General features: G+C 37.5%; 1 protein-coding gene across 4 annotated transcripts; it reads left to right on the top strand.

The window, feature by feature from the left end:
• The first annotated feature begins 1,848 nt into the window (after nt 1-1,848).
• LOC134826558 (histone-lysine N-methyltransferase SETD5-like) lies at nt 1,849-13,941 on the top strand. 4 transcript variants are annotated; one of them, XM_063838968.1, is made up of 13 exons: nt 1,849-1,920; nt 2,306-2,346; nt 3,030-3,344; nt 3,862-4,126; nt 4,389-4,507; nt 4,834-4,998; nt 8,189-8,345; nt 9,279-9,314; nt 9,685-9,809; nt 9,947-10,154; nt 10,786-10,930; nt 11,139-11,362; nt 11,988-13,941. In XM_063838968.1, exons 1-13 carry the CDS (start codon nt 1,897-1,899, stop codon nt 12,867-12,869), a joined length of 2,706 nt encoding a protein of 901 aa, XP_063695038.1. In that variant the 5' UTR covers nt 1,849-1,896; the 3' UTR covers nt 12,870-13,941. The 4 variants fall into 4 exon arrangements, with proteins under 4 accessions (XP_063695038.1, XP_063695037.1, XP_063695036.1 ...); XM_063838967.1 differs by having other exon boundaries at nt 9,944-10,154; nt 11,988-13,709; XM_063838966.1 differs by having other exon boundaries at nt 8,189-8,354; nt 11,988-13,709.
• The last annotated feature ends 3,011 nt before the right edge of the window (nt 13,942-16,952 follow it).

The following is a 16,952-nucleotide window of genomic DNA, read 5'->3' as shown; positions in this document are numbered from 1 at the left end:
GCCCACCTGTTTGATTTAATGAGGTTGGCACTCTCCCTTGCATTACAGTAACAATTCATGGCAGTAATACATGTCATATTATGTACTCCAATTTAGGAGCTCACAGCTGTCTTTTTTGATCAGTTGAGATTATATTTCCTCCAGAGATATTAGTGTTTTTCATTAACAAATGAGACAAAGCCTTACATGATGATATGTAGCCAGGGTTTGAACTGACAAAGGTTAAAATATTCCAATCCCATTACATTCATATTAAATGAGTTTATAGATTAGTTAGTAAGTGTAGTATAGTACTATTTTTACTGCACAGTGTACACTACAATGTAGATAAACTGAAAGGGTACACTAACAACATTTTTGATCTTTTTGCAGGGTGCCATTTAACACTCAATCACAGTTTTCTGATCATTGGCTGAGTCGACCAAGGAGATGTAACACTTATTTGTAGTTGAAAAAGTAGTTAAAATCTTATGAAATAACTCTGAAACTCAGTAAATATAAATTATGCATAAATTAGAAACTTTCTGCCAATTTAGAATTTTGAGTCAGGCCTGTTGAAATAAAATGATGAAATTAAAGTATTTTGTCAAATTTGACAGATATACTGTAAAAGTCACAGATGTGAACATTTCATTATTATTTGATCAATGCAACAGAGCTATAATCCTTGAAGACTGTTTCTGTCACTCCTTTGTAAAGCTTCTTTGCCACTTAAGGATGAAACCAAAGATAATCGTAATGTTTCTCTTTATTACTGACAAGAAATCAGCAATCAATCAGCTATATTACCCTGGGTTATGCGTCATCAGTCACCACCCAAGCAGTAACCTTTGATTGATCATGATTCAATTTGAGTTCATGACTTAGAAATGGGGTAAAGCTTTGTTAAAGATCACATTGCAACTATGAGCATTTAGCATAAACAGGTTATAAATTGTAATACAGGGCTAATCCCTCTGCTTGAATCGAGAGGACCATACAAAAGATAAGAATCTCTGCTCTAAGGGTGACTGTGATATCAGGGACCTGGGACATGAAATGTGCTTGCAAAAGGCTTACAAGAGAAGCAAATGGCAAACAATGATAAAATCTCATTTGTTTCAACATGCCCATCTTAACCAAAAATCTTACAAGTCAGAGCTTAGCATTTAATCAAACTGCCCTTTTCTCTTCAATCCTTCTGATAGTTTTCAGTGTCCAGTGAATAAGTTATCTGAGATCTAATTAATAGGATCATTATAGTCCATACGTATACGTGTCAGAGCAATCAGCTTAAATTGATAATATGTTTGTTCCACTCTATATAATAATACAGGGAGGGCCAAAAGTCAGTGTGCAGACGTTGGCCTTAACAGCTCAGTGACTGAGTGACCAATTGAAGTAATTCTTTCAGATATGACTATTGACTTACTACCACCACTGGTTTGAGGAATTTGTCAAATCGAAAAATATTCGTTCCTTAGAATTAAAATTAGAATCAAATTTAATTCATAACTTAATTTGATTCTAAATTAATTTCACGATTATGTTAAGTGATAAATACAAGGTGGGCTGTTTTTGGGCATTTTCCTTTCTCCAGGACCATCAGTCAGCAATATCTCTGGTCAGCTGCCAGACTATGTCACTTGACCAGATGATATAAAATGGTAAGCTGTGATTTGGAAGATGGTGATGGGGAAAACCCCAACAAGTTTCCACATAAATGTAGAATCTATAATGTGACTTCTTATCGCCTAATTTGCTTTTCTTTGTAATGATTTCCAATATTAACGTATAAAATTGTCATAAAATTGATAAATTTGTTATTCTTTTTTTAAAAAGTTTAATAATCCATTCTGTCATTTATTAATACAACACTTACTCTCAGCTATGATGTACACAATGTTTAGTTACTGAATGAGAAATACAGGCCTTAATGGAGTAAGTCATCAGTTTTTAAATGTTCGTTTCTCCTTGATCTTCGTGAATTTGTCGTTACTTGATGTGACTATCTAATGTAACCGAAACTAGCCATCGTTCATGATTATTAGACAAATTTAAACTTGCATTACATTAAAATAAAATGATTAAAAACTATAAATAGGTCAATTTAAGTTCGGTACTAGGTTTCATTTATTTGATTATTAATGCCTAAAAGTGTGTAACACACTGTCATGTGTCAACTGTCAACGTTTGCGTTATGCTGTTATAGGTACTGTACAAAAAGTTAAGACGATACATTTTCAATTTCGGGAGATATTATATAATATATCTATTTATATTTTATATAGATATATGTTACATTATACTATACTTCTACTTTCAGATGAAAAGAAATGCTCAGAAGGATATTGTACGCTGCATATGGTACGTAGAACATTCTATTCGGGAAGCTGTAACATATTTCTTAGATTATAATCTTAACTTTGGGGTTACCTATACCGGTCATAAACTCATAACTCAATCACTGAACTTTGTACTATGTTCATTTTTTGATCGACTAACAAGTGAAACAGTTATCTCTGGTTAAAACTTAACTGTAGAAATTTCCAAACTGACTCGTTCGTATTCATCCTGAATCCTGATAAACAATCACTCAAAATATTAATGTTGGAAATCAAAATTACTAACCTACAAACCCAAAAACAAATTTCTGAACTTCATTTAACCGCAGTAAACGTTGATAAATGAAATGTCATAATCTGTAACTCAGCATAAATACAGATTACGACATTTCATTTATCAACGTTTAGTGTAGTTTCATGAAGTGAAAATATCCACAAAGTTCTTGCTATGCGACTACATAATCACCAGCTGCTTCAATTCTATAACTGAGGCAATTGTTACTTTAGGTTCTGGTACCTACAGAACAATCAGGGGATATTTTCTGTCGAACTGATCATGCTGAAGGTGTTTGTTAGGCTCACAAATGGGCCAATTCTTCAAATCATTCGATTATTTTTGGAATTTCTTGTTTTGTTATGATTCATAGACAAAGTCATAATCAACAAACATCTGATATTGATAGTTTGAATTTTTTATATTTTCAGTGATTTCAATCCTGGGATAGGTGACTCAATATGCTGTGACAAATGTTTTGTCTGGCAGCATATGCGGTGTATGGGGGTGCACCCCAACAAAGTACCTAAGATCTACGAGTGTGACAAGTGCAACCCCCGCCCACTTGACAAGGAAGCAGCAGTCCAGCTTCAGTTGCTTCTCCAAGAGGAGAGCAGCAGTTCAGATGATGAGGAAGATCGGGCCCAGGCAGCTGTTCCGAGGAAGAGTAACAACCCTAAGCGCTCTCGTAAGGCCTCCTCTACTTCCATCAAATCGGAGGAATCAAGTGCTGATATCGATGACAGGTCAGAGTTTATAAAGGATGCCCTGTCCACTTAATATAAGTTTCCTTGCTGCCCGTGCAAAAACCAAACAATAACTGTCAGCATCGGTGCTAAAATCGTTTGTCGTAATTTTCTCAGAAAGAAGTTAAAACCTGGACAGTGGAAACTCGGCCGCTGTTTCCAGGCAGCTGAGATTCAACTCTCGTACGAGTGTTCAATTTCGTTTAAATTGTAATTAGACCAAATATGTCCTGTGGTTAACTTACGGTCAATAAAACTTTTATGATACTTTAAAATTTCTTCGTGATTAACGTCGAGTATTGACACTTGACAGCTTCATCATTTTCGTCGCTAGAATTTGCCTTCCTATCATGCTATCTAAGCCCGGCCTTTTGTGAAATTACTCAAATCGTTCAATCGATATCACAGCATTTAAAGGCTGTTGACTTCACATCTTACTTAGCTGACTGACGTGTCACAACTGGTGTTGTTAACCTGACGAGTTATTGCAAATACCTTGAGACATATTAAATTGCAGGTCGGATTGCAGAAGGACATACAAGGAAGTAAAGGAGAACATGTACTCTCCCTCCATCAAACACAGATTGGAGCCCCGAACGGAGGGCCTACCCTCCTTTGGGGGTAGCCCCCCAGGGGTGCAGAGAGTACAACCCCAAGCAGCAGGCTACACCTCCCCTCGGATACAGTACCCCGCCCCTCTTCACCTCCTTAACCATGGTCCTTCTAAAATAGTTGTTACTAAACACACTCTTAAACTTGGAGCCTTCATATCTGATTTCATGGTTTGTTTCCGTCACTTTTATTGTGCATATCTTAAATTCTTTCCTTGAAACAGTAGACCCATTAGAACAACTTGTTAATGCAAGGAGTGTAAGCTAGCTAAGCTTCCACAGTTTACCAAAGTGAGGTAACTTCGCTGTCAATATTGAATTTATTTATCGTATTTAGTGGCAGGTACCACTAACAAGTTACAATACACGTTTTATTATGTAGGTTTGTTCGGTTCTCTACACAAAACACACGTACAAAATGCCATATTCTCAGGGCCACTTCAAACAGCTTTCTGAATATTTCGAAGAGGTAGGAGGCAAATCCACCCTCTACAAGCGACCCATGAACTATGTGCTCCACTACCCTCTACTTGATATTTGTGTCGACACCAGGTGAGAAGAATTTCACTTTTAATTTTAACTGTAGATTTTGTGAAACATTCTGAAGACAAGACGTTTTCTCTAATCGGGTCATCAAAAGATTAAATCATCTCAAATTTCAAAAGTTGGCCGAGTTGGAAACTTTTACTTCAGCAAATTTGTAGATAAATTCAAATTAAACCACTTACGTCATTTATAAACCTTTTTTTGAGGAAATGTGATTAACTAATTTCAGTTAGATTATCCTTTTTATATGTGAGAAAAACACAGAGCTCCATCACTCCATCACCATCAACATCGATACAACACATTTCTAACATTTTTTCGTCTGTTTTCAGGGAGTATGGTAACATAGCCCGCTTTATGCGACGATCGTGTCATCCAAACGCCCACGCTAAATCATATCTACAAGAAGGCAAGCTGCACATTGGAATCTATGCTCAGGAGCTCATAGCTCCAAACTCGGAGATCACTATTGGGTTCAACTTCCCTGTGGATCATTAGTAAGTTGGAAATTTAAGTCTACAATTTATTGGATTCAGTGTAGTCAGTGTAGCTTACGTTGCAATTATCGAGCTCTGTTATCTTTTGTAAATTGCGATAAGTTCAGTTTGCTGCTACCGCGTAGTTAGCCTTTGCGTGTGTACTTGTACATTCATATACAAGTACATTATGGAGGATGATCGTAAGGTGACCCAATCTCTGGACCAAATTCAAGGATTCGAGTATGATGAACAGACAAAATTGAAGGACAGTGTTACTAAGTGGTTCATTGCGCTGGGAAAAGAACTGAAAATAGACGACAGAGATATTTGTGGAGATATGGACAGAGAAATATTTATGGCTCCAACTGTCTATAAAAAGCATCTGGCACTTCGGCTTGTGGAAGCAATAGACCTCGTTCAACGGCATGAATGCCAGATGGGTAAAATGGAGGAGATCATATATTTCTTGAAGACGGAAGCGTTAGAAGACAAGGATAAGTTGATCAGGCTGCAGGGCCAGCTGCTTGTGCAGAAGGACAAAGAACTACAGTTGTTTAAGACGTCGGTTAAGGAGACAGTGCAAACAACGGTGGAGTCAGGGATTAAGAGCTACAGTGCAGCTGTACAACAGAACAGTGCAAGTGGTACGGTCTGCAACAGTCACATCCTGAAGAAGGTGATGAAGAGTGTGGCTGCAGAGGAGGACAGGAGCAAGAACCTGATTGTGTTTGGGTTGAAAGAAGAAGAGGGAGAACAGCTTCCAGCGCTAGTAACCGCAGTTCTGGAGGAGATTGGGGAGAAACCTCACTTCGAAGCGACTAGAGTCGGCAGGAAGAGGCCAGGTAGTACGACTATCCGACCAGTAAAGATCACTGTCCCAAGCTCAACAGCGGTTCAACAGATTCTGATGAAAACAGGAAGACTGAGGCTAGTTGAGACCCACAAAAATGTATGGATCTGTCCAGATAGATCTAGCGAAGAACGAGCAACGAGGAAACATCTGGTTACCGACCTGAAGAAGAAGAGGCCAGGGCTGAACAGACTCATCTCGACCACTATATCCGGTACGGGAAAGTCTGTAGCCGTGATAAGAAACCACCATGAAGCAATTCATGTCTCTCGGACACTGATCAGTATTTGAATGAGTATTGTGTATCTTAATAGTTTTCGGACGTAATTATCTGTATTTGAGAGACAATTTTCTAATTTATATACGAGCTATTTCTTGATTGTTTCACACTTCATATTTCATAATTTGTTTCACACTTCATATTTCATAATTTGTTTCACACTTCATATTTCATAATTTTATTACTAGGTGGAGGTGACGTTATTGAGACTTTGGGCGGCCATAAACCTCGTGTTTTAAAAGTTGTCCTCTGTACTTGCCCAGGTCAAGATTCATGTGAGATTGCGAGACAGGCTCATCGCACAAAATCTTAAAATAAACATAGAAAAAAATTAACAAAAGAATGTGTGAGAAAATAGAAAAATGTAATTTAAAAGATTTAAGCGACACAAAAATTTGCTTGAGACTTTGTAAATTCGGAACTTAGTGCGGTGTGAGATCACGTGGTTAAAGTATAACAACTTTGCCGCGCGCAATTAGTGCGAGATTTTGACGAGTTTAGTATAAATCTCACCCCAATATCGCGAGTTTAACCACGAGATTTCGGCACCCTCTTTCAGCACTACATATCCGGTCGCGCGCTTACATTTTCATAATAATATTCCTCATCTTGCTGGTCCCTTCGTCTTTATCATCAAGCCGACTTTTTATGGTCATTGTACTTTTGGTATTGATTGTTTTGAATTATTACTGGTTGTGTTACTCTGACGGCTTACTTTTCTGTACTGTCTAAGTCTTAAAGGATACTAGTTGTTGTCGATATTAATCGGTTTATAAGATCAAGATTAACAGTGGTTACTATAGTTACCATGGTTACCATTAAAGGAGGTCTGGTAATGGTCGAAATCTCAAGGTACTGTTCCTGGCTAAAGTCGACTCAATCTTTCTCAGAGTATTCTTAATACTGCCATAGGCAATGCCTATTAGGCATAGTGAATATTTCTTCATTAAAAGTTTGAAAAAGGGTCTTTTCAACTGTAGAACTGACTTATTAATCCTAACAGGTAATTAACTCTGGATCCTCATCACATTGATTCCATTCTAAATTCTAGCCTTAAAACAAAACAAACATTACCAGATAAATCCGTTTACCATAATTTGACAATTGACATGTTCTAGTGCGAACGAGGCCTTCCCCGGACAAATCCTTAAATGCCAGTCTTCTCTAGCTGAAGTACGAACAGTATAATTTATCGGATAAAGTATATTACAAGGTGCTCTGATGATAATTTTAGTAAAATAATTAATAATTGCCAAAAAAATGACCGTCGACGAGGTTCGAACCGGAGTCAACTGCTAAGCGATCGCGCTCTAAACCATTGTGCTACAATGGGCATATCAGATTTTCAATATGTAACTGTATATACTTCATAAAAATACGCACGTAAATTTTCGAGCGACATAAAGCGACATACTTACAATTTCGCTCACAAAGGGACTCGCGAAATCTGAAATCTTTTTAAATAGAGAATAATTTGTGGGGCAAGAAATCTTGCAGGCTGGGTAGGGGGGGGGGGGGGGGTGGGGGAGTACATTTCGCCACTGCACGTGACACGTGAAAATCGCACTTTTAGTCTCAAAATCCAATCTCATCGCACTTTTTTTAGAATCTTGATAGGGGTGTACTTGTTTCACTGACCCACGCTTTATAGCATTTATACATTTCGGCCCATTTTATGTGTTTGTTCGATTTGCTGTACATTTGTATATTTGCTATTTTGTAAAAGTTTCAAATCAAATCGGATACAATACTATAACTACTTACCGGCGCGGCTTACCCACTTAAGTTATGTGTCCCATACCAAAATCCAACCAATATTCAGTCCGATAGATTTGATATCTCATATCATTTAAACGAATTGTCCAATTTTTGCTAAATGGTTTTGCAGTTGCAGCCAATGCAATGATTTTAATCCTAATTATGGTAAATACCAGTTTACTGCGCTGAGTATATAATATAACTACCGCCCAAGATAAAGTGCTCTGGACACCAGTACCAACTATGTTTCTTGCTTGATATTGATAACAAATATGTGGATGATCTGCCGTTCTGTTAAATAACCTCCCTCTCCCCCCCAGTCAGTACACTCAGACATGTTCCTGTTCCAGCTCCAGCTGTCTGGTTACAAAGAATAACGAGAGTCTGACAGTGCAAGCTACTAAGAAACCCTTCAGCAGGACCAACAGTATGGACAGTACCCACAGTGAGGAAGCAGAGCATAAGAAACACAGGCTGGTTAGTATCGTAAGTTTTGTGAGCTTTACAGCAACTTTTTGTGTGCTCCTAGTGGATACTGGATACTGTAGGTGTATTCTAAGGAGTCTGTGTTCATGTTTTCTCGGTTTGTATCCGCCCACATGGCTTTTAAAAAACAGCAAATTACGTCACATTTGATTCGGAGTGTTTAGACTTGAGCAGGTGTGCCGTGGTGTGCGTGACCATAAGCTAGTTAATCTATATTTAATCTGCAATATCCTCAGTGACAATATCTTATCACATATAATGTATCGTATCTCTGGCTCTCTACTCTCTCTCTCCTTTTGATTTCTTGAGCTATATATGTCAAATTAATTACGTCTGAGAGGGCCAGGGCTGGGTTAAATGAAATGAAATTCCCTGATTACGTAGTCTATTTGAAATCAAGCGATACGGCATATTAAACTGGGCTTCAGCTAATTTGATCAAATGTGACTTTGATCCGAAGTTGTATAGATATAACGTTTATGAGATATATATGTATTATTAAATTAATATTATGCAACCTGTCTTAACCTTGTACAGGAATTATGTTTGCAGCCTTGCTGAAGAGGCGAGCAGAGAATTGTTTATCATACCACAACTAACTTCCTCATAATTAAGATTAATGAATTAAGCATTAAATAGATACAGTTCGTATGTGACCGGAAAACTCGAATTATCGCAAAGTATACATAATCTACCCTATTTACGAGGAAAGTGCTTTAAATTACGGGGCTAGACTTGGAGAATATTTAACTATTTAAAAAACGGTTCAAAAGTAGTAAAATTTAGTCTAAGACAAACAGCAGACGCGACCGTCTTTAGATTGGCTAGGTAAGGGCTCCAACTAAAGATGAAAGGAACAGTTGTACTTGTTATTATATTTTCAGAAACTAGGATCTTTCCTTATTATAACTGCAAATTTTTCAGAGTCGGGAAGAAGTTAAGATGCAAAGTTATATCCAGGTAAAGGTTAATACTGCAAGCTCTTTATAATCGCTCGAAAATATTTCAATAAATTCACTTGTCACTATTTTTAACAAGTAAAATCGTATCAGCGACCAGCGTGTTTGGTATTTGATTAAGCTGTCAATGTCAAGTACATGAGTAATTTCAACTGAGTTTCCTAACTGTTTAAGGAAATAGTGAGGAAATAATATATGTGAAATTTATAAGTCAAGTCAAGCTTGAGTACTGAGTAGTATCGCAGTAAACGAGAAACTGGTTGTAACTGCGTCAGTGTCACGTGATTACACCGAGTGTTAAACGTTTGATATTTGCTGTTAATAATAAATATTGCAACGTTAAGAGCTCCCAACATAACGGTACCCTACAGGTTATAGAGAAGATAGAGCGAGACGAGGAGAGGAAGAGAGTGCTGAGTGAGAATCTTAAATCCCCAACTCGTGAACCTGCCGACCCAACTGAAGAGTCTGGCACTCCTTCCAGAGGAAACAAGAGGTAATCTCCTGCTTCAAACTTCCTAAGTTATTTTTATCGCTTCCTTTGAGTTTTTAATTCGGTTAGGAAATAGTGTGAAGTAAGGAACAAAATATAATACTTGTTTAATATAAGAAATGACCCGGTTTGATTAGCAGGCGTAGAAAGGGAAGCGGTAAAAAGGGGCGTAGAGCATCAGGTAGCAGCGCCGCAGGGAATAACGCAAGCACGACCATCGCCATCGCCACAACCATTGCACCCGAACACTTTACCTTCGAACAAGACGGGGCGGTGAAGAGTTGTAATAGTAGCCCTGCCAACAGCCCCAGAGTTCCTAAGCCTACCATTCCTGCTTACACTATTACTGTGAGTCACAGACTAGAACTGTACTGATTTTGCCTGAAGACCTTCGTATTTACACGTGCATTTTACTTCGCTAGCTAGGATAAAACAAGCCCAGTATTTCAATAGACAATTTATTTTCGTCTGCAACTGTCAAACCTGCATATTTGAAGTTTGAGCCTTCATCCGAGACTTATCATATTTTTAAAAAGGTAGATTTAGCCCCAGCATTTCTCTTTCCGGATATTCAGAATAAACACAAGATAATATTTTATCCGTATTTTGGCAAATTAGCTTGTCACCTATCTTTAGCTGTCTATCGCATACAAATTTGCAAATTTTTAAATTCTTCCTTAGATGAAAACGTAAATGCGATTCATAACATAAAAATAATATGAAAAAGCATGCCTAGCCCGTTTATGTATAGCAGAACCGCGAATATCTATATCCGGGATTCTAGTTGGAACACTTATTTTCCCGTTAAATCAAAAATACACCCAATACAAGTAAATTGGGGTTTTGATTTGTACTAAACACTGTTAAGTGGTAAATGAACAATTTTTGGGGTATCTGAAAACCTCCCCTGAGCCGGGGTTACCGATATATTGGGGCTCAGTTAACTAGGGTTTAAACTGTACCTTTTTAAAAACTTCAGGAGCCGATATTAACACAGCATCACGTACGTTGTAACGGGTATGAGGCTGACATACAACTCCGTCCTATTAGTACAGCACCAACCTCCAGAACTAGGCACAACTTTCAGCTCAAGAACAGCACATCGCACATCACTCCCATCAAAGGTACGAATTATAATCTTGATGATCTCTATTCTCCTATGTTTTGTGGATTAAATTGAAGTTTTATTTTTGCTCTGTTTGTCGTAAATGTCTTCAATCGGTTGAAAAATTATACCGATTATAGAATTGTTAAGATGTTTGTCACAAAGTTTTCCCAGGCCAAGGTCAATGCAGCCTGAAATAAATTCTTTAAACTTTTCATTGTTTTCAGTACAAAGAGATGGGTTTATAGTGCCAATTCATGGATCTCTGATCAACTGTAAACCAAAAAACAACATCGCTGTTTACAAAACGTCGAAGAAACGTTGGTTAGAGACCTTCATACAAGAGGGTGGTAGCAAGTGTATGAGTCCAGCTGTTTCTCCGAGACATTTGTATTCTCCAACTCGTGAAAACATCACTCCTGAAAAAGAGATGAGTTCGCCGGCATCACAGGTTTGTTCGGTTATCAGCTACAGTCTGAAGGCACTGGATATGAATTGAAATGAAGATATCAATCAGTCGATCCATTTTAAATGTTTGGGGCACCTTTTTTAATGATGGCTTTGTTGAGTTCTATTAGATTATATCATATGCTAACGTTACTGCTTGCCGCCTATTCTGTGTTTTGTCCAGAGATCTGGATATATCGAGTAATAGTGACAACTTTTAAACCGCCTTTTTGTTGCTCCTTCTGGAATACTGTATGATGAAAAGTTAATACAGATACATTTTAAATGTATTTGCTTGAATGTTCACATTTTGCTGGAGCTCGGCCAATTGTGGACGTGTGGGGCGGCATGTAACGCGTCTGGAATGTTCTGCCGCGTGCGCGCGATGTTGTGTTGAGCGCGCGCGACATGATGTTTATTGTACAGACAACGCAGCTTCCAACACATTTCAGGTCCATATATGGAAGTGTAAGAATATTAGTGGATTAAGGAAACATTGCGAAAGTTTTTGTTATATTTATCAGAAGTTGACGCCCACGTTCTCTAACTTTCGTATAAACGGTTTTAATAATCACTGAACTTGATTATTTGAACACTTATATTCGTCAGTCACCCCTTACTCATTACAGGTGGCGCTGAAAGATACTGAGGGCCTGGAAGCGGCCACGCGCACCCTGAATCTATCGGACGATACGTTACCTTCTATTGATACGACCCCTACGGATCAAATGGATGTTACTATTCCTCCTCCCAGTATGCCTTCTACGATTGAGTTCGAATCGTCCGCACACACATCTTTGGTTTCTTCTGAGTCTTGTCCTGCCAATCTGAGTACTATCGAATCAAATTCTGTTGCTAACACTGTAACTATGGAGAAAAAGAAGCGTGTTTCTCTAGCAGACTATCGAAAAAGACTCCAATCTCGTTCCAGCAAAACACCCTCCACTCCAAGCGAAACCGAATGTAAGATAGAACCAGTTTCTCCAAAACCTCGCCCTGTTTTCGAACCCATCAGCCCCGTGCCTCCTGAAAGTGCGGCCTCTCCTCAGAGCTCCCTTTTAGAAGAATTCTCTCGTCCCAGTTTGTCAGAAACTCTATCAGACGAATCAAGTCATCCAAGTAAGATCAGAAAGATCGATTATTCTAGCTCGCCCTCTGACAAAGTTAGCAGTGAAGTTCAAAGTAGCGATTCAACTGAAAAGCCCGTCAACGGGGCTCCCCATTCTTACGAATCCCCCTCGCATGCCCTCTCCCACGACACATTTTCAAAAATTAAAGAAATCCTATCTCAAAGTAATCCAGGACTAATGCCATCAAGGAACTTGAATGTTTCTTCGTTAAAAACTAACCTTACTATGTATGATCCCAACGGCTCAACAGTAAAACAGTATCATCAGTTTCCAGGACAATATTCAGAAGAAATGTATTCGAGAGACACAAAACGGTTAAAACCATCGGTTGGCCACTCAGAGTACCCTACAAAATATTATAAAGAAAGTGATAAAAGATAGTGCCCACAATTTCCATCAGTAACTTGATATGAGTTATTTTTATATATTTTATAAGAGTGTCTTAATGTAAGGACAAGTGATTGATATGAGGTTAGGTATGTTGATCTTAAATGAATGTTTGCGCATATTAGCTCGAATGAAAGGTATGCAATTTTTTAAATGCTCTGTCCCCAATATTAACCCCTTGACCCACTACAATTTAAGCGACTTTTTCTCTGTGATGTAAAGGTATTCGTTATCCTTGATTAGGGCTAGGAATATTTGACCTATACCAGGAACACATTCGAATGGTTATTTCGACATTTGTGGACAAAAACTGAATTTCAAAAGTGTGAAAAACCACTGTTTGCGAGAAAAACGTTAAAATCAGGATTTGGGCATTTTATAAAGCTTTGCAGCAGGTTTAACTTGTTTGTATAAGTCCTTGTGTAATTATGTTGAAATTCGATCATGTTGATTGAATAAAAACAGCCTCACAGTTGTCAGTTGTGGAAATTGGTTGTGCACTACTCCGTTCCAACTTGATCAAAACAACATACCGAAATGTGTTTCTGGAGAAGAATAGCATGCTTTGACTTGAATAGTGTCATCACTTCTTAGTAATGATACTTCCCTCCGAATTTCTTTTTCTGCTATATCAGAATTTAATCACTCCATGATCTTTCACCTTCAAAGATTAAGTTTTCATATTTATCTCGTAGTAGTCTTGAACACAGACTTCCCAAAGATAGGCAGTCTGCAGTATGAAAGCATTTGCACAGCTACAGAAAATTAGTTGCAATTTCTTTAAATATTTACTTCCACAATTTTTCCGCTGAATAAATTAAACATTGCACAATGTAAGGATTCGCATGTACCTCTTCTGCCAACCCAGCTACAAATTTAAAGCTGTAATATTATGCAATTTTGCTGACGCGTGATGCAAGTCGGTTTCTGATCAGGCGATGCGATGTAATGGAGTGATTTAGCATCTGAGCAGTTACAGACTAATAATAAACATCGAATGTAAATATTCTGTCTTAAATCTAAAACTTTATAACTGTTAAATTTTAGGAAAGTAATAGTTTCCATTAAAAGCTGTTTTCTTTGTTCAACAGAAAGATTTATCTGTATTTTCCCTGTTTTGTAGTTAATAAGTTCCCGAATCGCCATTCTGATTCAAAAGTACTACATCGTACATTTAAGAGGAAGAAGCCGTGGTTATCCGGGTAATTACGCGAGAGGTGACCAATATAATAGCGTGAGAATTTGTTAACTACTGTGTACTGCACTATCCTATTATTAGAGTTGCATCATATCAACATTTTGACTGAATATCATAAATTTCCCGATATACCATTACCAATTTAACAGTTTCCAAATGCTTACGGTTGATTACGGGGGGGGGGGGGGGGGGGGTGGTGGTTTGGTCGTTGATTTCGTAACCAAAATTTTCTTTTTTACCCTCTAGAATAATAACAATTTACTCTGATTGTGATAAAATTTAGAAATTGATCGAATATCCGGCTATTATAGTAAGTATAAGTAGTTTAGGAGGTTGAAGGTGCTTGTATTGGCCGGATATCATAACAATGATTTCGGCCCATTATGATAGCATGATCAGGGTAGCATGAAACGTAGAGAAAAGTGTTTTCTAGGGGAAAAAGTCAAGGGGGGAGGTCAGGCCATGATAACGTATATATTTGATATTATATTGCTGAAGTGAGAAGCCTTATTAAGTGCGCGGCGCGGCACAGTAACGCATCGCGCTACAACTAACTCTAAACATAAATAATATTACTTTTTAACAAAGGGACTTGGAGTATAAACGACCAAGTTTGCATTAATTTCTATGTCCAACCAAGAATTCAGGAGGCAAAGGTGGGTTTGACCATTGTTAATGATCTGGCCCGGCGCGCGCTACTTCATAGCTCGTGCCGTCATTTCGAGAAGAAAGCGGCGCGCGCTACTTCGAAGAAATTTAGACGAGTAACATCCGTCAAAGGTGGGTGCATAAACTTTATGTTCTGCACTCTCCGATCCTGAACTACCCTGGATTCTTTTCGACGTATCTTTGTAAAAGGTATATACCTTCTAGTCAATCTCTTGCTACTCCAAGTCCCCTAGGCCCTAGGATATCTGATTTAAAGTTCGTTCTAGTTATATACATGAAATATGTTTTTGTCTGCTTGAATTGATATTAAATAAAATTGTTGTTTTCTTGAAATTGTTGTTTTCTTGCTTCTACAAGATCCGTGATCTTTTGAAAATGCTGGTGTTATCTTTTACTTTAAGAGGCATGTTGAAAATTCAACGTGTTGGCTATACAGTCATGTCGATGATCATTAATTATTTGACCTGTCAGGTGGTACGTTTTGCCATCACAAGTCAAGAGAGATTCGTGATCCAGTGACCTAACATAAATGCACACTTTTCCAAATTTATCATGTGCAATGTGATGGGCTTTATAACAAGCATGTTATAGGGACCGTAGAAAAACGGTTCAATTTTCATTCTTACACGACACCTACAAGATAATCTTATATTTGATCCTTCGAACAGCTGTTGAGCAATGAAACGCAAACATAATCTTAGCAAAATGAATATATTTCTTTTATCTTCAGCATTTAATCAGTCACATAATCTGAGAATATCAATGGTTAGTTTGAAAATGTCAAAAATTCTCATCAAAAATGTAGTAAAGTCTCAAAAAATTAATTAAGCATCTCGTAAAAATGGAATAGTTTAAAATCGGAACAAAATTAATCGCATATACTATAATAATGTGGAGTCTGCAGTACTTCATTAAATCAAAAAGACGCAATTCAAAAATTGATAGACTGCATATATAAACAAAAAATGGACGATTTAAAAATAAAATTCGGGACACCATGAAAAATTAGCTTCCAGAAACGGAATTCACATTGTTCAGGCCAAACGGATAAAGTGTCTTCAATTTGTTAATATAAAACTGTTCTGACTTTCTAATATTATCTGGGGATGTAGAACACAAAATATCAAAATGGAAACTTTCATTGAAAACAGATCTCTCCCTCAAATTATGAACTGAAAAAAGATGTGCCCCTAAAACATTCTCGTCATCAAAATCTCTGTGGCTCTCAACATTCCCCTTACTACTCGCCTCTAAAATCTCATAATATTTACTGCGATGACCATTCACACGTTGGCTGAGGCTGGTGACTGTTTTTCCCACGTATACGTTATTAACAGTACAAAGTTTGCATGTCGCGCCGTACACAATGTTGCATGTCTTACAGTTACCACCTTGAGTTCTGACTGAGTGTCCACACCTGACTGAGTGTCCACACCTACAAGATGGAATAATTCTGATATTGTGTACTATTATGACTTGTGTGATGTGTTAAAACGACGACGGCTTTAAGTACTTTAAAAGTATCGTCTAGACAGAGAATGTGTTACATAATTGATAACCTAATAGTAATGCGGTTTGTCGTGTAGCTAGGGTCCAAGAAAAATTCTATCTGCTTCATGTTGCTATTTTAATATATCCCATTCAATGTGGTTATTAGGATATCTACTTTTCTTTTGTGTCAGAGAAATGAGCAGGAGATTAGAGAACCAAGTGTATTCACCTAGTTTTTTATATTCTTAAAGGTTTGTTTTTATATAGGGTCATTGCTATATTATGTGTATATTGTTTGAATAATTTTATATCTAGCAATTCACCTAGTTTTCCTAGCTTTTGCAGAGCTAGATTACACATTCATATTTCCCCAATGTTGATAATAATAACAATAATTCTATACAGTTACATAATTGAAACATTTATGGCCCCTTATTGTGTGGGCAGATTATGTGTCTTTGTTGAAGTGTCCTGGTATAAAACTTATCTGAGTGACTACATCAAAATAATTTAATGAGAGTTCTCTTAAAAATTTAAGACAATAGGGATAAATACTAGGACCTAATAAAATCAAAACAAAGTGCAGCCACCTAATGTTGATACCTTGATATGTTTAAGGTAATTGTCTTATTTAGTAATTATTATGGGGAAGAACAACGGATTGTTAGAGTGAAATACCCACATCCAGAAAGTTACAAATTTCCTCGCAGATACAAATT

The sequence above is a fragment of the Bolinopsis microptera genome, chromosome 2 (genome assembly GCF_026151205.1).
Source record: "Bolinopsis microptera isolate Bmic1 chromosome 2, MBARI_Bmic_1.0, whole genome shotgun sequence".
In the NCBI taxonomy this organism is placed as follows: domain Eukaryota; kingdom Metazoa; phylum Ctenophora; class Tentaculata; order Lobata; family Bolinopsidae; genus Bolinopsis; species Bolinopsis microptera.
This window is presented reverse-complemented; position numbering and strand designations above follow the sequence as displayed.